Here is a 19,902-nt window from a genome sequence, read left to right as displayed (position 1 = left end):
CTTCCTTTTTTCTTTCTTTCTTCTTTCTTTCTTTCTCTCTCTTTCTTTCTCTTTCCTTCCTTCCTTCCTTCCTTCCTTCTTTCTTTCTTTCTTTCTTTCTTTCTTTCTTTCTTTCTTTCTTTCTTTCTTTCTTTCTTTCTTTCTTTCTTTTTTCTTTCTTTCTTTCTTTCTTCCTTCCTTCCTTCCTTCCTTCCTTCCTTCTTTCTTTCTTTCTTTCTTTCTTTCTTTCTTTCTTTCTTTCTTTCTTTCTTCCTTTTTTCTTCTTTCTTTTTTCTTTCTTTTTTCTTTCTTTCTCTCTCTTTCTTTCTCTTTCCTTCTTTCTTTCTTTCTTCTTTCTTTCTTTCTTTCTTTCTTTCTTTCTTTCTTTCTTTCTTTCTTTCTTTCTTTCTTTCTTTCTTTTTTCTTTCTTTCTTTCTTTCTCTCTTCCTTCCTTCTTTCTTTCCTGAGGCAACTGGGGTTAAGTGACTTAAGAGTCACACAGCTAGGAAGTGTTAAGTGTATGAGGCCAGGTCCTCCTGACTTTAGGGTTGGTGCTCTCTCCACTGTGCCAACTAGCTGCCCCACAGGTTGACATCTTCCCTGCAACTAATGGAGAGAGAGGGGGGTGGGGTGAGATGAGAATAGAAAAGGAGACAGAGGGAGCAAGAGAGGAGAGAGAGGAGAACATGAAAACAAGAGAGAGGGGAGAGAGGGGAGAGAGGGGAGAGAGGGGAGAGACAGAGAGAGAGAGAGAGAGAGAGAGAGAGAGAGAGAGAGAGAGAGAGAGAGAGAGAGAGAGAGAGGAGAGAAACAGACAAAAAAGAAACATGAGAATAGAAAAAGAGAGAGACATAGGGAGCGAGAGAGAGATATGAAGGGGCTGGTTCAGAATGTCAGAGAAGGGACTCGAGGCCACATCTTCCTGCCTCAGAAGCCTGTTCCCTATCTTCCTTGCCTTAGTCTCTCTCAAAATCATAATGGCAAGCACAGCACCTTGAATCTCCCTGAGTGGCAGCCCATGGCTGGCCATGGTTTCTGTCAACTCCTCGGCCTGTGCTTCCATCGAGGTGGGTAACCTTTTCCTCCAGCAGGAGGGATGGCCATTCTTATGTGTGTTTATGACTTGGAGCCCTCTTCCCACCCCCAGCCCCAGCCTCTTCCAACCCACCCTCCGGAGTCTGGCAGGGTTCCTGTAGCTAAGGGAGACAATGTCTGCCTTGTAATAGGTGGGTCTGGCTTAATTAGCCCCCAAAATAGCTGCAGATGCAAACTTAACTTTGGCTGAGCTCTAGGACTCATCAGCTCAAGGCTAATCTAGCTTTCCCTTTCCCCATTCTTTCCTTCATCCCTTGTCCCTCCCGATCCTCACACGTGCCCACTTCTTCCAGATCTCGGCAGGAAGAGACAGTTCCCAGCTCTTCCCAGGAATGAACCACATTTTCGCCATCATTTGGAGGAAATGTCCCAAATCTACCACCGAGGCCCAGTCTCTTGGCCAGTCGCAGTCCCGTAAGCCCTTTACCCCTTCAACCTCATGGTAAGGGGGTACAGGTCTGGTGCCATTTCTACAAGCCTGAGGCCTCCAGGGGAGGCTGCTGCTATTCCAGCTATCCAGAGGCTGGTGTGGGGCTGGGAGTATTGATGGCGTTCCTCTGGCAAATCCCAGGCAGCCTTTGCTTCCAGTCTTTGCACAAGGACCTCAATGGAGGGAAATGCTTTCTAACGCTAAAAGCTGTTCATCGAGGCCATCGGCTTCCTTAAAAGCTACTGAGTTTCTCATCTCTGGGGGTATTCAAGCCGAGGCTCAGTAAGTACTCTCAGGAGTACCATACCCTTCAGGGCTCACATCATAGGATTATAGCATTAGAAGGGACCTTAGAAGCCACTGAGTTTAACCCCCTTGTTGGAAAGAGGAAGAAACTGAGGCACAAAGAGGTGGAGTGAAGTAAGTATCAGCTGCAGGATTGGAATTCAGTTCTTCCTGTTGCCAAGTGCAGCATTCTCTCCCCTGGGCTGCCTACCTGCCTCGCATTCTCCAGGAAGCCATCTCTCCAAAGAAAATGCCCTCACTCCTCACAGATTTCCCACAACCCCTTACGTGCAGCTCGTCTGTGCCCTTTTCTCATTATTCCCCATAGCAGAGTTATTTTTACAGATTTTCTCCCCAATAGATTACAAACTTAAGAGTGAGGAGCCCATGTTCAGTCTTTATAATCTGAGTGTGGGATATGGTACCCTGTAAACAGTTGGCACTTAATGGTGGTATAGTGACTGAATGAAGGCTGTCCACATGACCCTGGTGCCCCTGTCAGCTTGGGATTCGGACACTTGAGCCCTGAAGGAGGAGGACTTATTCTCAGTCAGACTACGCTCCAAATAGTGAAAATGCACCTTTGCTCTCAATATTCCCTAGCTTTCCTCTGGCCTTGTCAATGGCCACTTAGAGTTGCTCTGCCTATCTTCAGAGAGACAGAGACAGAGGGGAGAGAAACAGAGACAGAAAGCAGAGATGAGAATAGAAAAAAAGAGAGACAGTGAGAGAGAGGAGAGAGTGAAAACAAGAGAGAGATAGAGACAGAGAGGAGAGAAACAGACAGAAAGGAGAGATGAGAATAGAAAAGGAGAGAGTGATCAAGAGAGACAGGAGAGAATGAAAACAAGAGAGAGGGGAGAGACCCAGACAGACAGAGACACAGAGAGACATACAGAGACAGAGACAGAGGAGAAATGAAAAAAGAAAAGGAGAAAGACAGTGAGCAAGAAAGAGAAGAGAGGAGAGAGAAAATGAGAGAGACAGACACACACACACAGAGACAGAGAGACACACACAGAGAGACACAGAGACAGAGAGATTGCTGACCAGATACTACATTAACAAAACTGTCAACTCAGAGCCAGATGGCCCCATCTGACTCCCCTGACAGGTAGATCCCCAGTGCCCTGACATCTAAGTGGTGATCGCTGACTTGGGCAGATGAGGCAGTCAGTCTTTGGAAGGAGCAGGGGCTCTGGGAGGGAGCAGGGCTGCTCTGCTCTCATCCCTTCTACAGGATGGAGAATATCCATGTACAGGCAGTGCTCTACACTGAGGGTTCTGCCCCAGCAGTGCCCACTGGCAAGATGCTCCCATGTTACAGCGGGAAGAAGGCTTATGGTCCAAATGGCCATGTGACAGCGGGACTGCCTCGGGCCTCCTCGCATCTGCCTCTCAGGTGAATACATCAGGAGCCAGGTCGAACAAGCCTCGGTCCACTCGAGTTCCAGTCATAACTTCTGAGCCCACTGACCCCAATCCGACCTCTCTGTGCCATATAATCCAGGATTCATCTGGTTTAGCCAACACTCGGGATAAGATGAGATGCTACAAGCCTGAGTCTGCACGCTGGCCTGTGACCTACCCCCACTGTGTATCATAAGGCAAAATCGGATCCGCCTCTGCCGTGACCCAGCAAGTCCGATTGGCCTTCTCTAGTCACTCCAGACAGTGTAGAAGTTGATCCTGGTACCACTCCCAGCCCGCTTACCCCTACTGGGATGACTTTTTTTTTTTTTTTTTTTACTGTGTATTTCCTATGAGGGTTTCGGGCATCCACTGGTCTCACTGATGCCTTTTTCTCCAACTGTGCTCGGGATGACTAACTGAACCACATCTCCCCTAGGGTGACCTCCGGTTGAGGGAACAACTATTCCCTGCCAAGGGTGACCTTCCTCAGCAGATTCTCTTCTGATGAATTTGGCCTGGCCAAACACCTGGCTGATTTGGACAAGTTCTCGGCCTCCCTCGGTTGGCCTCCTCCAGTTTCATGTTGTTTCAGTTCACTCCTCCTGGTCTCCAGCCGTTAACCTCTTTCTCTACCATTTTTCTGAACTCATCAGCCCTGCTTCATGTTCCTCACTGAATTATTGCCCTCAAACCCCATTTCCAAGTGATGAGAACAGGGTCCTTTTTTTTTTTTTTTGCTGAGGCAATTAGATTTAAGTGACTTACCCAGTGTCACACAGCCAGGAAGTGTTAAGTGTCTGAGACCAGATTTGAACTCAGGTCCTCCTGACTTCAGGGCTGGTACTCTATCTACTGGACCACCTAGCTGCCCCAGGGTTCTTTTTGTCTCTAACAGAAAAGACCCACTTCAAAGTGACATAAAATTGGGGAGGAAGAGCAATCTGTGCCTCCTTTGGTTCTGAATCTGACTCAGTTAAATTTCACAAACACATATCAAGCACCCACTATGTGACTGGCACTGTGCTGAGTGCCAGGGATACAAAAATAAGAATGACATGGACCCTGTCCTTAAAGAGCTTATGTTCCACTGGGGTAGTTCACTTCAAGCCCTGAAAGAGATAAAAGGTTATGAGTTCCCCAACAAACTTAGGGAAATTAGGAAGGGTTCGAAAGAGAAAAAAATGGGCTTGGGTCAAAAATACTATCTGACCACTTTCTGCTCAATGAGTAAGAACCATGTGTTTGAGAAGTCTGACTGTGAGGGGGCCAGGGTTTAATTATCACGGAGCCCTGACGTGATGGATCAGACTCGATTTCTTTCTAGCCTTGGCAAGCTGTCAACAGGGTTCCACTCTAGCAGTCCAGGCACCAAATTTGGTCTGGAAGGACCATGACATCCCTGACACTGGAGGAGCTCATTCTCATTATAGGTCTCTATTCTCAAGGGAGGGGAAATGAATCACCTGTTGGAAGTGACCTGGGGGAAAGCTGAGGAGCATCAGCCTAGGGAACCCCTACTTCTTAGAATAACACATTCTCTCGTGCATTTCAGGTCCCTAAAACTTTGCCCATTGAAGGCAAGGGATATCGAAAAAGAAAAATCAATTTGGGAAGTCAATAGCTGGCTAAAAAGGGAGTTATCTTACGATTGGCTTTCTACTTCTAAAACACGGCTTATAGTAGTAAAGGGTTGACAGGTGCCTGACCAGAGATGAAGCACACCTTTTGGAGGATACATTTTTCAGAGGTCTTGCAAATCTAATCAAAGAGGCTTTAAATTAAAAAGGAGGAAAGAAAGAGAATCCTGCCTAAATATAATCCCCCAAATCGGGTACTATAGAGAGTAGTCACAAAGAAGAAAGACTAATGATTCAGACAACCACAGATTCATGGGATCTAAAACAGAAGAACCGATGCCCAAAATTTATTTGCCAAACAAAAGGAACTAGAAGGGAAGCTATTTTACCTCCCAGGGATCCTCTGAGATGTGGTCACATGAAACTTATGGTTAGACTATGATTCTATATGTGTGTACCTTGTTCCAAAGAAACAGTGGAGAAAAAAGGGGTTGGAGCGGTACTCTAAATTAAGAAGGTACACTCATGTACGGAAATCCAAGAATCTGAGGGAAGAGTATTTAGGAAAATGGCAAAGCAGGGAGAAATGGAAGTGATTGTGGCTTTGGAGTATACTACAGACCACCAGAGCGGACAGAGGAAATTGATGAAGGAAACAGATCATGAGGCTGGCACAGACATATGGTATAGTAGTGAGTAGTGAAGCGGGGCTTAAATTATTCAGACATCTGCTAGAGCTCGCTCTCTCTGCCAAAAGCAGAGTAGCTCGTTATTTTTTTTTTTTACTTTCCATAAGGATAATTTTGTCCTCCAAAAAGCAGGGGGAGCAACAAAGGGAAATTCTATTCTGGATCTGCTCCTCACAAATGGGGAAGAACTGGGGACAGGGGTGGAAATGACAAAAACCCTGGGCAGGAGTGAACACTTAATCTTAGAATTCGTGACAGAAGGGAGAAAATCTGTACATGATCTGACAGACTCCTTTTTGGAAAGCAAATTTCAAAGAGTTCAGGGGGAAAGTGGGTGAAGGCCCATGGATTCAGGGGAAATCAGCCACGAGGGATTGGAGTGGGGCAAGTGTGGAATGCTGAAAAACAAAAGGATTCATTTTAAAAGCCCAATGTGGATGCACAGGAAACTCACTGACAAACTCCAATTTTAAAAGAGATGTACAGAGAGGAGAAATCGAGCCAGGTAACAGAAGATGAATATCAAAGCACGGCACAATCTTGTGAAAATAATGTCCAAAGTGCTAAAGCACAGAATAAACTGGGGCTGGTGTGGGCAGCAGAGTGAAACAAAAAGGTTTAAATAAAATTATAATGGCAAAGAAAGGAAGAAGAAGAAGGGAGGCTTGGGATGAAGGAGATGATAATTGCCAAGCTGTTCCATTCTCCTTTTCAAAAGAGTACTGCCTCTTTACCCTGGAGAGAACAGAGCAAAACTGAGAATTGATCTCCAAGACAAGTAAGGAAAGGGTATCAAGTCTCCGGGCCCACCCTCAATAACTCCCCCCTCCCTTCCTCAAGTACTGAAAGAACTGGCAGCTGTTGCTGCTGAGCCACAGTCAATGTATGTGAAAGATCCTGGAGAGTAGTAGGATCTTGGGAAAAGAACAGAGGGCAAAAGGAAAGGGAACAGAGTCTGCAAACCACAGGCCAACGATTCTTGGAAAATTCTCAAAAATATCATTAGAGAAATGGTTAGTGAACATTTAGAAAGGGCTTGCGAAGAGCCAGCTGGGCTTCGTCAAGAACAGGCCATGTCGGATTGACCTCTGGGGCTCTCCGTACAAGGTTACTGAGCTAGTAAATGAGGGGGATGCTGTCCTAAGAGTGTACCTACATTTGAGCAAAGGTTTGGATGGAAGACTCCCGGCAGAATCCTTGTGAAACAGAGGCAAAGAGAAGCTCGCTTAGACAATGACGATGGATTTACCACTGGTTTAGAAACGTTGTGTCGTGTGGGGAGGTCTCCAGTGGAGCGCCCTGGGGAGCTGGGCTTAGCTTTAGGCTGTTTCACATTTTTGGTGAATGGCTTGGACAGAGGTATTGCTGATATAGTCACAGAGGAGTCCCAGACTCAAAGGTGAGTAGGAGTGGTAACCAATTGGACGGCCCAGTCAGGATCCATGGGGCGCTTGCCAAGTCAGAACATGTGACTGAATCTTAATAAAATCCAATTCACCAGTTTAAATGTCAAGTCTTGTACCTGGGCTGAGAAGGACTGACCTCCCAGGTAGAAGAACGGTGGGGTTCTTCTACTTGGTTTTTTTTAAATTGGGGGATTTAGTAAACCACAGACTTCATAGAAGTCAGCAATGTGTGATATGATGGCCAGGAAATTTAATAAAAGCCTGAGGCAGTATGCTGAGTGCTGGATCTAGCATCAGGAAGACGTGGGTTCAAATTCTGCTCAGGCACTTCTTAGTTGGGTGACCCTGGCTAAGTCATTTTATGCCTGCCTGCTTCAATTTCCTTACCTGTAAAAAGAGGATAACCTCATAGGGTTATGGTGAGGCTCAAATGAGATCACATTTCCCATAGTGGAGGGGATTGCCTCTAGAAGTATGTAGTGGGCTCTCCCTTCTTGGAAGACTTCAAACAGCCTGGCTGACTACTTATGGGACATGCTAGATTGGAGATTCCTTTCACATGTGGATGGACTAGCTGACTGTTGAGATCCCTTTTGATCCTCAAGTACTATGGTTCAGGGAGAGGTGAAGTGGGCTGCCCTATGTCCCAAAGGTAATATTTGAGTCCAATTCCCTGCTTTCCCCAAAGCGACCCGATGGCCAAGGACATTAGTGCAGAGCCTAGAGTGTAGGGGACCCAACGACAGCCCTGCAGGGTTCTAGACTCTCTGAGCCCATTTCTTCTTCCGTATGCTTGATGATACCAGTACCTGCCAAACATGGAGCTCAAAAGACACATTGTGTTGAAAGCACTTCCCAAAGGCCAAACATAGACGGTGTCTTTCATTATCAACAGCAAGGATGAAGTAGGGTCCATCCAGCCATTGTGGATGACCCAAATGCTCACAGGGGGTGGGGATGAGGTTCCTTTGAGGACCTTTGCAGATTTAAATCTAGGACCGGACTGAGGAAAATGGGGCCATGGGAACTTGCTGCTAAGACCCAGACTGGAGATCGCAGACCTCTGAGCTTGACCAGCCAGCCTCTCCCTTTCATTCCCCGTATAGCTCATGGTCTTGGAGTGTGTGAGAGATGGTGCTGGAGTTTCCTTAGGGGTCCTGATGAGAGGGGGGAAGGGGGCTTCTGAGCCCGGGCACCTACCTGCTTCCCATCCAGAGTGTACAGCTTTTTGACCACCCCCGTCTCCAGCTTGATGGCTTCGGTGATGTCGGTGAGCACTTGCTCAAAGGAGTGGGCCGTCTTCTTGTTCAGGAGCACCCGCACGGCTTTGCGAGGCTTCACCCCGCTGCGGATGATGGTCACCAGCTTGGGCCGAACAAAGTCCTTGTTCTCCCTGGCCTGGGCACTGTGGCTGCTGGCCAGGGACTGGGGAGCTTTCAGATTGGCCGAGGTCTTCACGTTGACCGACCAGTTGGGGTTGGCGTTCTTGGCGTACTCCACCTTCTTGAAGAAATTGTCTGAGGAGCACACGTAGCTTTCACCTAGAGGGAAAACTGGGAGGTCAGAGCAAGCCATGGCTGTGATCACACAGTCCCACCTTGCAGGGCCCCGGCTAACTGGCCCCAAAGGGGAATCTTAGGACAGTCCGCCCCTCAAGATGAGTCTTTTGGTAGAGATGTTGGCCGAGTTCTGGGCAAAGGTCACCGGCCAAATGTGGTTTGAGTGTGGCCAAAAACCGTGGCCCAGGAGGGATGGGAAAGAGGAGGGAGGAGGGATGGAGGGAGTGAAGGAAGAAGGAATGAAAAGGAGAAAGGAAAGAGAGGGATGGAGGGAGGGAGATAAAGGAGCAGGGATGTAGGGAAGGCTAAAGGGAAGGAGATGAAGAAGCAGGGATAGATAGGAGAAGCGAGAGCAAAGAGATTAGGAGGGAAGGAAGGGATGGGGAGAAAGAGGGAGGAAGGGCTTGGGGGAAAGATGGAGAGAAGGAAAGAGGGAGGGAGAAAGACATTTCTCTTACTACCACTGGAATTAGAGGCAACTAAGGGTTTGGTCTATAGAGCTCTGAATCTGGAATCGGGAAGCTCTCAGTTCAGTGCCTTCAGATGCCTGCTGGTTACACATCCCTGGGGAATCCTCAATTACCTCAATTTCCTCAACTGTAAAAATAGGGATAATAATAAAAGCACCATCTTGCCGGGTTTGGTGAGAATCCATGAGTATTTAGCCCAGTCCCTGGCACAAAGTAGGCACTGTAGAAATGGTTTATTTCCTTTCACCCACAGAAGTTGGGTTTGGATGGAATAAGAAATAGGTGAGTGCCATCCTCTGTTCTCTTATTTCTCCTCAGTTCTGCTCCTTCTGTGGCCTCTATGACAGATACTGACCGCACGTTGGGGAGTCTGCCTGCTACGCATTGAGGTGGAGATTTAACTGGTGCTCAAGTCTGGTTGGGAAGGGCACTTGCTTTGCTGCTTTGGGCCTGGGGCGCTTGGTGGGTGACCTGGACATAGGGAGAGAGCCCTCCGGCTCTCAGCACCCTAAAGCTACTCCCAGTGGCTGCTGCAGCAAATGGTGCCGACTACTTTTAGTGGGACTGGGCAAAGTCGGGCCAAGCTTGTCTTGGGCACTTGCCCCCAGTTGGGCTGCCCTCCTTCCCCTCTTGGCCCGGCCCTTGGAAAGAACGTAACTCCCTTCCCTGGGAGAGTCTTTAGGAGGTGTTCTGCCAGAGGGGGCTGCTGCAGGAAGGGGGAATAGCTGCCCACCTGAAGAGGCCTCCCTTGGTCTTGGCTCAGGCCAGGGAAGCGGCCATTGAATCAGGACCAAAGAGGGCCTCCCAGCTTGAGCTCTCTGTGAAGGCATGGCTCTAAGAAGCCAGCTACACCTTTCCACAGCTGTTTCCCATCCGGCCACAGCTGGCAGGAAATGGGCCCCTGGGGAGGAGGTTGTTAAGCAGAGTCCCAGAGTTCACCAGGAGAGAGGAAGCCCAGTCAGAAGATGGCAGTAGGAAAAGGTAAGAAGGGGAAGGGCTGGCTGGGGGCCATTTTTGATCCAAACTCTGGGATGTCCCAGTTCAGTTAGGAGGCTGACAAGATGGGGTGTCCAAAAGAAGCGACCAGGGGATGAGGACACATGAGGGTTGGTCGTAGGCCCCAGGAATGCTGGACCCGGACAAAAGATTGTGTGTGTGTGTGTGTGTGTGTGTATGTATGTGTGTGTGTGTGTGTGTGTGTGTGTGTGCCTATGGACTCTGGAGGGCGTGATCTCTTGGCAGGGAATCCCTGCTCGTGTTGGACCCGCTTGCTTCCAAAGCCACCTCCCGTCTCTGAGGTTTTCCAGTCCCCTTGTCCGCAGCACATATGAACACATACAGAGACACATGTATCTTTCCTTTTATTAAATAATCATCTCCATTACCCACATGTGCGTCTCAGATATCTGTGGGTATGGCCTGTCTCAGCAGATGGAAGCCGCCCAAGAGCGTAATGGGCCTTAACTGGGTGGAAAAAAGAGGCCTGGCTGGGGATATGACTCAGTGCCTTTAGGAGCAGTGGGGGCAGTCAGTGCCATCCTGTCTGGACGGGTCTGTAAATAGGCCCAGAGGGGCAAATGCACACACACACACACAGTCTTTGGTCCAGACCAAGCATCCCCAGTGCCTCCAACTGATCCTCGTGTGTCCTAATCCCCGGTGATCCTCCTTTGGACGCTCCGTGCCCATGAACCTCTAGAACCTGCCTACCTGACGGGTCTCGTTTTTGCCCCTCTCCCCAGTGCTGGAGAGATCTGTTCTCAGCCATCATTACCCACCAACACCCAGCGGTGGCTCCATGGCCAGGTCCTGCTCTTAGCGATCCACTGACAACAGCATCACTAGGAAGGCCAAATGTACTTCCAAATGGTTTTCCCATCAGTTACCTTCTGATCTCACTTGGGAGGCCCAGAGCAGCCAAATGGCCCAGTGGGGATCCCGTAACTGGTTAGCGACACCCCGGTTCTTTGGGTCCAAGGATCGCTTTGACAGGGAGACAATAGAAGGGACCGCTGGCCAAATGGATGTGAAGGTTTCAAGTTATCTGAATTGAATGGTGAGCATTTATTAAGCACCTTTGATTTATAGGGTTCTTTGCTAAGTAGGGGGGCCACAAAGATGGAAAACTTTCCAGTCCTTGCCTACAAAGAGATCACGGTCTAATAGGGTGGGGACGAGTCTACAACTAAGTGCCATACAGAGTAGGGTGTGATGAAGGTAAAGATGGGATCTGGAAAGCATACGTGGTAAAAATTTCTGGAGGGAGAGAGATCCCTTTAGGCTGGGGGAGGGGACAGTCCCAAAAACCCTCGTGGAGGAGGTGGCTCCCAAGCGGAGCCAGGGAGGCAGAGAGGGATCCCAACGGGGAGCAATCACAGGCTTGTGCAGCTGAGATGGTGTGAGGCAGGAGAGCAAACGAAGGGGGCAGTGAGTCATCTGGTTTGGTTGCAATACAGAGTGTGAAAGGAAATAATGTCAAATGAGGTGGGGTAGAGCCAGGATCTAGAAGGAAGGCCTGGAACGCTAAGCTCAGGAGTCTGGCTTTTTGGGAGAAACAAGGGGGGGATCACTGACATTTAATGATGTGGGGACAGGGCACGGGAAGTGGGGCGACACGGGCAGATTTGGGTGTGCAGCTGAGTGGTGGATGGAGCGGACCAGAGTGGAGAGGGACTAGAAGCAGGGAGACCGATCAGGAGATGACTGTGATAGTAAAGGTGTGAGGTGACCAGGGCCTGGTTCTGGGTGGTGACTGGGAGTGGGGAGGAAGAGCTGGATTTGAGAGATGTTCTACAGAGGGAGAATCATCCGGACCAGCAGCTGATTGGATGTAAGGGAGAAGAAAAAGGAGAGTCAAAGATAACTGCGGCTTTGCTTCTGGCTTAACGTGGGGATAGTGACGGTGACAGAAATAGAAAAGTCTGGAGGAGGGCCAGGTATTGGGGGAGATGAGTTTATCTGTATCTGGGATATCTGGATGGAGGTGCTGGGCAGGCAATTCCAATTGGGAATAACTTGGATTGGGGGCCAGTGAGGGGAGTTTTAATCGGTAGAATGGGAGGACCTGGAGGACAGGGACTGTTTTGTGTTTGTGTGTTCTTACAACCTCCCAGCATGCGGTCATAGCAGGCACTCAGTGCTTACTAGAGAGATTGCTCCCCGAAGACTGTGCCTCATTGAACAAGGTACAACCTGTTCCAGCTCGGAAGAGCAGAAGTGGATTAGGAGGGCCAGGATTTGGATACCAGAAAAAGAGATTTTTTTTTAAATTTTTATTTTTTTTGCTGAGGCAATTGGAATTAAGTGATTTGCCTAAGGTGTGAAATCAAATTTGAACTCAGGTCCTCCTGACTTTGGGGCTGGTGCTCTATCCACTGTGCCATAGTACAATAGACTTTTTTCCCTGAGGCAGTTGGGGTTAAGTGACTTGCCCAGGATCACACAGCCAGGAAGTGTTAAGTATCTGAGGTCAGATTTGAATTCAGGCTCTTTGACTTCAGGGCTGGTGCTCTATCCACTGCGCCACGGAGCGGCCCACAATAGATTTTTAAAAAGAAGGAATCCGGTTATCATGGAGTTAGGAATGAATAATCCAAGTCCAACTTCCCAAATGTGATCTATTCCCCACATCAAAGCTCTGAAAAGCCTACAGACATTCAAAAGTCCCATTCGTACCAGGCTGCAAAGATCCTTCCCGCCTTCCAGCTCACGCTTACTGGCCCTCCCCGCTAGCATTTGCGGTCCCTACACCAGGTGGCGGGGAGCTCCTTGGGGTATGGTAACTACAGTATGGACCCTGTTATGTGAGTCTTCGCATGACCACACAATCCCATCAGTGATCTTCATAAACCCAATGAAATGGCAGAGAAAGAGCACTGTTCATTATCTCTAACTGAAGTAGCCCAGTGGTCTCTGTTGGCTTTTTCTGTGATTACGGAAGCCTTAGGGATTAGGACACCCTTGACCTCTAGACATCTCATGTTTTAGCAGCAGAATGAGCCAGCCGTGGGCCCAAGTGAATAGCCAAGCCCAACAATGACTTGTGGGTATTGGTAAACCATTGAACAGATCTCATTCAAACTCAAGGAGATTCATTTGAGATGAAGGGACTCTTCAGGAGGCTCTATAGCAACTGAGAATAGGGGAGCAGAGAAAGGATCCAATCCATCCAGTGCCAAGGGACCAAGTTGTAACCTTTTCCCTCCGGCTTTCAGCCTCAGTTCTTCACCCTGAATAATGATGGTTCATCCCTCCCTCGCCTCCACTCCGTTGGTTCCCGAGTGGGGCATTTGACAAAAGAGATACTTCTGCCAGCTAATGAAACCATACAGTGGTCCTGCCATCGCAGGCCCGAGGAAGTGCTGGCTAAAGCCCCGCTACCGATGGTGACCTTCCTGCAGGGCCGCCCTTCCCAGAAAGGAGCCTTCTGGAGGCCTCAGCCGGCACATAGAGGAGTGGAGCGGCTTTGAGTACCCCGAGTAGGGGACGGATTTCAAGGCACGGAGACTGAGTCACAAGGTGCGACTCGTTACCGAGTCACCCCGTTGGGCACTTTGGAGCTACCTCACCAAGTGAGTGGCTCTCGACGGCCAGGCCCTGGGGTCCTGCTCAACCCTTTACGAGGGTGACCCCTATCCTTCGATGACCAGGGAGGCCATTCCCTTCACACGATCACTGAGCTCAGACATTTGCTGCAGGAGTCAGGACTTCAGCTTTAAGACCAATGACAAGGAGGTGCCGTGGGCACTCAGCTGAATGAGCTGCTTTCTATTTGGAGGCACCGGCCTAGGCCCTGGTGGCTTCTTGGAAACCCCCAGTGCCTCTTCCTACTGCTCAGTAGGTTCCCCTTGAAGTCCACAATTGGATAAAGTGCAATCCTAGTTTAAAAGCGAGACCCCCAACTGGTTCCTAAGGACATATTGCTGAAGCTGGATCAGCAGACCTGTCCTTCCTACCACCGCTCCATTCCCAAAGTCTTGGAAACATCCAGCTCTGATCACTTTAGCCCTGGACTCAAAAAACTTGCAGCGCTTCTCACCTGCCTATTGAGTAAAGTCCATGCTTCTTGGCCCGGCATTCAAGGCCCTCTATAATTGACCTTTCCAGCCTTCTCTTCAACTATTCCCTAGCATTGAGTTTACATTTGCGCCAAGCTGGACTGCACTTGATTCCCTAATCTTGTCCTGTCTATCAGCCACACTGTTCTACGTGCTTAGAATACTCTTCCTTCCACCCCACCCCTTCTGCTTATTGAAGGTCAAGGTGCAGGAGCCACTTCCTCCCTGATAGCTCCCTCCTCAAATTTACACCTGCTACTTTGCACCATGCTTTCTATTTCTCTCATTCTCCCTTGTATTTATTTATCTAGGTCTATATCTTTTTTTTCCCTTGAGGCAATTGGGGTTAAGTGACTCGCCCAGAGTCACACAGCTAGGAAAGGTTAAGTGTCTCTTTCCAGTGGGCTATAAGTTTTTTGAGGGCAACAGCTGCCATTTTCTACCTCGGTATCCCTGGGGAAAGGACACAATACCCTGTACCTAATAGGTACTTAAATCCCCTCCTTTTGAACCTCCTGTCCTCTTGTCCTGTTTCCATTCTTTTCTAGCCAAATCTCAGTCCTCCCGCCAGCGGCCTTCTCTGCCGCTACTTAAATGACTGAGGGGAGTCGGAGGGGGTCCCGCCGCCATGCTGACCGCATCCAGTACCAAATCTAGCTTCAGGATGCTGTCCAGCTTCACGTGGTCCTTGACTGCAGCAAGGCGGTCCTTTTATTTCTCACTAGTTGATCCCCTGTCTCCCAGCCCCCAGAAACTATTCTAAGCCTTTTCTTTCTTCAAGCCCCTCTACTACCTCCTCCTCTCTTTCTTAGCTGATACTTTATCCCCCAAAATGAAGTCATTTGTCTTGACTTCTTTCTTCTCCCATTCCCTTTGTCTCCAAATCCCTTCGCTCTGTCTCCCCGTCTTTCTTTCTTACCCCCCGCCTCTAACAAAGAGGTCATCCTTCTCTTTTCCAAAGCAAACTCCCATATATTTCTTAAATCCCCACATCCTCCCTTCTTCTCTAGCAGATCGCATCCTCCATCATCCCTCCTTCCCCAGATCTTCAACCTCTCCCTTTCAAGGGCTTTCAAACACGCCCCACTCTCTCCCATCCTAAAAAATACATTCACTCTACTGACATCCCCTTAAGCTATCATGCTATGTCACTCCTCCCATCTCCCAATTAATCTGCTTGGGAAAAATAAAGTATCTACACTTCACTTTTTCTCTTCTCACTGACTCTTCAACCCTCAGAAATCTGGTTTTTACTCGCCTGCAACTGCTCTTTCCAAAGTTGCCAATGATTTCTTAAATGGCAACCCCGAGCATCTTTTCTCAGTCCCGATTTCTGTCCTCTCAGCCTCCTAATCCGAAGTTCCTTGTCCTTCTCCTTTGCCGGCTCGCCATCCACATCTCGCTCCCTAAATGTGGGTGTTACTATGGTTTCTATCGTGTCCCCTCTTCTCCCTCTACGTTTCCTCTCTCGGTAACCCCCTCGGCTGCCACGGGTTTAGCTATCATCTTGCTGCAGATGCCTTCCCCATGTCCCTATATATCTCCTCCCCATCTCTCCCCTGAACTTCAGTCCCATATCGTCCAATGCCCATCGGGCGTTCCGAACCGGATGCCCCAGAGACCTCTTAAACTCAACGTGGGTCTTCCTACCCTCCGACTCTCCCCTCTTCTAAACTTGCCTGTTTTTGTCAAAGGCATGAGCATCTTTCCTCATCATCTCAGCATTATCCTGGAATCCTTCTATCTCCCCCCTCCCCTACCTGATCATCTTCCTAATCTTTCCCTTTCTACTTTGGCAATGTCTCTCAATCCAATCCCTTCTCTCCATTCGTAGAGCTACCATCACCTCTCCCCTAAATTACGGCAACAGCCTCCTAAGTCTCCCCCTGTTCCACTCCACCCTACTCACTACGACCGAAATGATTTTCCTTAAGAACAAATCTGAAGACGAGCCTCTCCTACTCAACTCCAATGGCTTCCTTTGGCTTCTAGGATAAAATAGAAATTCTTCCATTCGGCTTTGAAAGTCCTACACAAGCTGGCCCCACAGCATCTCTTTCTTTCTTTAAGACAAAGATGAAGTATCATCCTCGGAATGAAGCTCTCCACCTCCCCCTTCACTTTTCCTCTCAAACCACCTTCTGTTTCTCTACTTTGAATACATTTTCCATTTATTCCCTTTATGTCGCCATGCTATATAGGTTTCTATATGCACTCGTTGTCTTTCCCATCGGGCTACAAGATCCCTGGGAGTCTAGCTTATCTCCTTCTTTGTCTGGCAGATCCAGCGCCCGGGACACTGTCCGGCATATGGTAGATGATTAATGGATACTCACTGATTGATCGTTGAATTGAATCGTCTCCTCAGATGTTCACAAAGGAAACTTTGGAACCGAGGGAGTCTTATTCGAAGGTAAAGCCGGTATTTCCCATTTGGGGGCGGGGGGTGGGGCTGCCTGCCCGTCTTAGCCAGTTGGAAACGCAAGCTGTCCAGAGCCATCAAAATGTGCTCTCGGGCAAAGCCCCGAATTCCAAGGAGCGTTCAGCTGGCGGGGGTCAGGTGCATAAGGGCCCTTCTTAGCGAGAGCAGGCTCGGTGAAATGCCGGGCATAGCCAGGGCTTTGGCTGGCATTTCTAAAGGCTGTATATAGCACATCGGCTTCGGGGACACGCCCTGAGGGGGCTTTTTATAAGCCATAAGTGAGCAGAGAGCCAGCCCGCAGCCGGGAAGTGGACTGCGCCTGCACATATGCAGACGGCTAAGTCCAGAGGTGGAGGAAGGGGGAGATCGGTTACAAGCGGGGCATTAAATAACGCTTTCAACGAGCCCGAGCTTTGCCCTAAAACCAGAAAATCTTTTTTAGTCCCAACATTCTTTCCAAGATGCCATATGGTGGCTGCTCCAAACCCTAGAACGCCCCCAGGCTCACTAAAGACTCAGAATTATGGGTCACTCAAAAGGTATAGGGAGCCGTGATGGGAGAGAGTGAGTGAATAGTCTGCAACTTACAACCAGGAACGGACAACCTCTGAAAAGTCACACAAAGGGATGTAGGGCCGGAAAGGGAGGTGGGTAGCTCGTGTGGCCAGAGGGAGAAATAACTGACAGATACACTGAGAATGGCTCCGGTGCCCACAGGATGCTAAGAGGTCCATAGCAAGGGTTCTCACAGGCTGGATGATTCTGAACAAGAGTCCCATGGGATGAGAAGGGGCTTAGGTGAGAGCAGGACCACTGGAGGCTGAGCAGTGACCCCTCACCTGAGAGCGTGACCCTTTGATAACCCATCCAAAGATCTGCTTCCATTGAGCTATAATTCATAAGATGGCACCCATGGGAGTTAAAGGGCACCTGGGCACACTAACACTTTGGTGCTTCGCATGTTTCATCCCTGCCACCCACTCTTCCGAGACCCTTGGAACTCCAGAGCTGAAAAGGAGCTTAGATGTCATTTAGGCCAGTCAAAAATGACCACCCGAAGTGGTCATCTTTGTAACATTCTCTATAAATGGTCATCTCACTTCTGCTTAAAGGCCATCTCTCTGGCTCCTGAGGCAGTCCGTCCCATAATGGGACAGCTCTGACACTTAAGAGCCCCAGCCTAGGTTATGGGTACAAAGAGAATACCACGGATGCCCACGGCATCGATCTGCGGACAGACCTTCCACTGGACCACCCGGATTTCTCCGAGGCCTTCTGAAGAAATAGAACCTCAACCCCAAGGATCGTTTCCCACTAAATACCGTGACCCGAGCGTCACGGCCTACTGGAAAGAAGACTGGAGTCCCGGGACCTCAGTTCCAAATTTGGCTCTGTTACTTAGTGGCTATGTGACCTTAAGCGGGTCCCTTCCTTTCTTTGGGCCTCAGTTTCCTTCTCTGCAAAATGGCGGAGCTGGCCTAGATGACCACCGAGTTCCCTTTCAGCTCTAGATTTAGGATCATTTGATCTTTGGTCCTAATCCCCAGGACGGCCGAGTTACCTTCCTCCAGCTCGTCCATGCTCCCGATCTTGCGGCCTCCATCGATAGTATAGATGTAGCGCACTCCCTGGGGGAGGTTGATGTTGTCGGAGAGGGAGCGGGTCAGGTCAGCCAGCAAGGCGTCGAAGCTGCGGAAGCGGTCGGTGGACACGGCGTACACGATACCCTTGAAGTAGCGGTCTCCGTTCCGGTAGAAGCGGACCTTCTTGGCCTTCTTCTCATTGCTGAGAGCCTGCAAGGTCCGGGTCCGGTAGAAGCTGCAGTGGGCACTGTGGGTAGGGCTGGGAAGCCCATTCAGCCGGGACCCTCGCATGTTCCTGGATGCTTTGTCTCTTTCGTCAAAGTGTCCAAAATCCAGTTCCATATTGTGGTGGACCTCCAAGACCTGAGGTGGACAGAGTGGGTGGGGGGAGGAAGAAAGGGGAAGGGAAAACCAAACAAGAGGAGGGAGGGAAGGGTGCGAATGTTAGTCAGGCTCAGGCGCAGAACCCAACTCCAGGAAGAGATCTTTGCCCGGGGCCCCTGGCTTGCTCTTCTTCCTTGGTCTTTCAAGAGCTCTTTGGGCAGGGAGGAAGGTCGGCTACCCCCTTGGATAGCGTTTCAAGGAGAGAGAAGCTGCTCAGAGCCCCGATCTTCCTGGCAAGTGGCTCATATCAAGTTGAAATTCCGGGCAGATGTTCAGGGCCCCACCCCCACTAACAGCTGTAAAGTAATCCACACCCCCAGCTCAGTTTCCTCGAACAGAAGGGTCCCTTGTCTCTAGCGAAGGAAGCGCTCTCTCAGAGGGACGCCCTGCTTTTTCTCACCCCCCCCTCAATGCTATTCATGGCATGCTCCCCCAGGATGTGAGCAGATCTGCCTGGAAAAGGGACAGTCCTTGGAGAACAGGCTGGGCCTTTGTGCTGGTGGGCTGGGCACACCCTCTCCCCCTAGTCTGCCCGTCAATTGTACATCCCACTGACATTTCCAGGCGACGGCGGGGAATGGGGCTGGGGGCAGGCTGGGAGCCCCGCTGTCAAAAGCTACCCCCTGGCTGCTGTTCAGCCCTCCCTCAGGCTGAAGGGATTTCTCTGGGAAGCCTGGCTGCCCCGAGCGGGGAGCCCCAGGAAGCAAGGAGTGCACACCTTTCATTGTTCTGGGCGCCAAGTAGTAAGCGGGGCTGAGCGATGGAGATCTGACTTCGGATCCCTCCCTCCCCCCTCCCTCTTTGGGCAAAGCCAGGGTCTACAGCCCCCCCCCACCCCCGCCACACACACCTCCCCAGGACCCCTCCTCCCCCCCAGGCCCTAGAAAAGGTTGGTCTCTTCACACCTTCTTGGAGGCCAGGAGAAAGGGGAGGGGGGGTAGGGCATGAAGCTGGGCTGCTCACGGAGCCTTGGGGACTGGGGAGGGGGGTCGGGGGTCGGCCTGTGGGGTCCCGGTTGCACCCAGTCCCAATAACCCGGAGAGATGGGAGGGGGCACTTAGCATTGTCTCCCCGCACCCCTCCGGCCCGTCACAAGGCAAAAGACCCCCCCATCCTTCGGACCCCCCCCGGGACCTTCCCCCCCACATCTGCTGTCCCCCCACTTCCCCTTCCCCCCATTTACTCCTCCACTTAAACTCACGTCCCACCTCCGCACGCGCTACAAACAAAGGACAAGGCAACTCACTTTTTCCACAAGAAAATCCCAGGTAGAAGCTGGGGGGGTGCGAGCCCGACAGAATGAAAGGGGAAGGGGAGAGCCCCCCGGAGGGGACGGAGGGACTGGGGGGACCCGAGGGGACGGGCGGGCGGAACGGCGCGGCCCCAGAGCCCCAGAGCCTTTCGCCTCGTGTTTCCCCCCTCGGACATCTGCTCCGCGCCGCGCGCGGAACGCCGGAGCCGCACTCACCAGGGCTGGGCTGCTGGGTGGAGATGCTGAGAGAAAGAAACCCTCTGCCTTTGTTGTCTGAGCTCCGAGCAAGGAATTCCTGCCA

General features: G+C 50.2%; 1 protein-coding gene across 2 annotated transcripts in view; it reads right to left on the bottom strand.

Annotated features, from left to right (window-relative positions):
• DCX (doublecortin) overlaps positions 1-18,322 on the bottom strand; it is a 41,207-nt gene extending 22,885 nt beyond the window's left edge. For both annotated transcript variants that reach the window (XM_051968430.1, XM_051968432.1), the window contains exons 1-2: positions 17,944-18,322; positions 8,075-8,415 (exon numbers count right to left, since the gene is read on the bottom strand). In XM_051968430.1, the coding sequence (XP_051824390.1) occupies positions 8,075-8,415; positions 17,944-18,307 (705 nt within the window). In that variant the 5' untranslated portion in view covers positions 18,308-18,322. The remainder of the gene's footprint in view (positions 1-8,074; positions 8,416-17,943) is intronic.
• Positions 18,323-19,902: the final 1,580 nt, after the last annotated feature.

The sequence above is a fragment of the Antechinus flavipes genome, chromosome X, assembly GCF_016432865.1.
Source record: "Antechinus flavipes isolate AdamAnt ecotype Samford, QLD, Australia chromosome X, AdamAnt_v2, whole genome shotgun sequence".
Classification (NCBI taxonomy): Eukaryota; Metazoa; Chordata; class Mammalia; order Dasyuromorphia; family Dasyuridae; genus Antechinus; species Antechinus flavipes.
The sequence above is the reverse complement of the archived record's forward strand: the minus strand, read 5'-3'. Positions and strand labels throughout refer to the sequence as shown.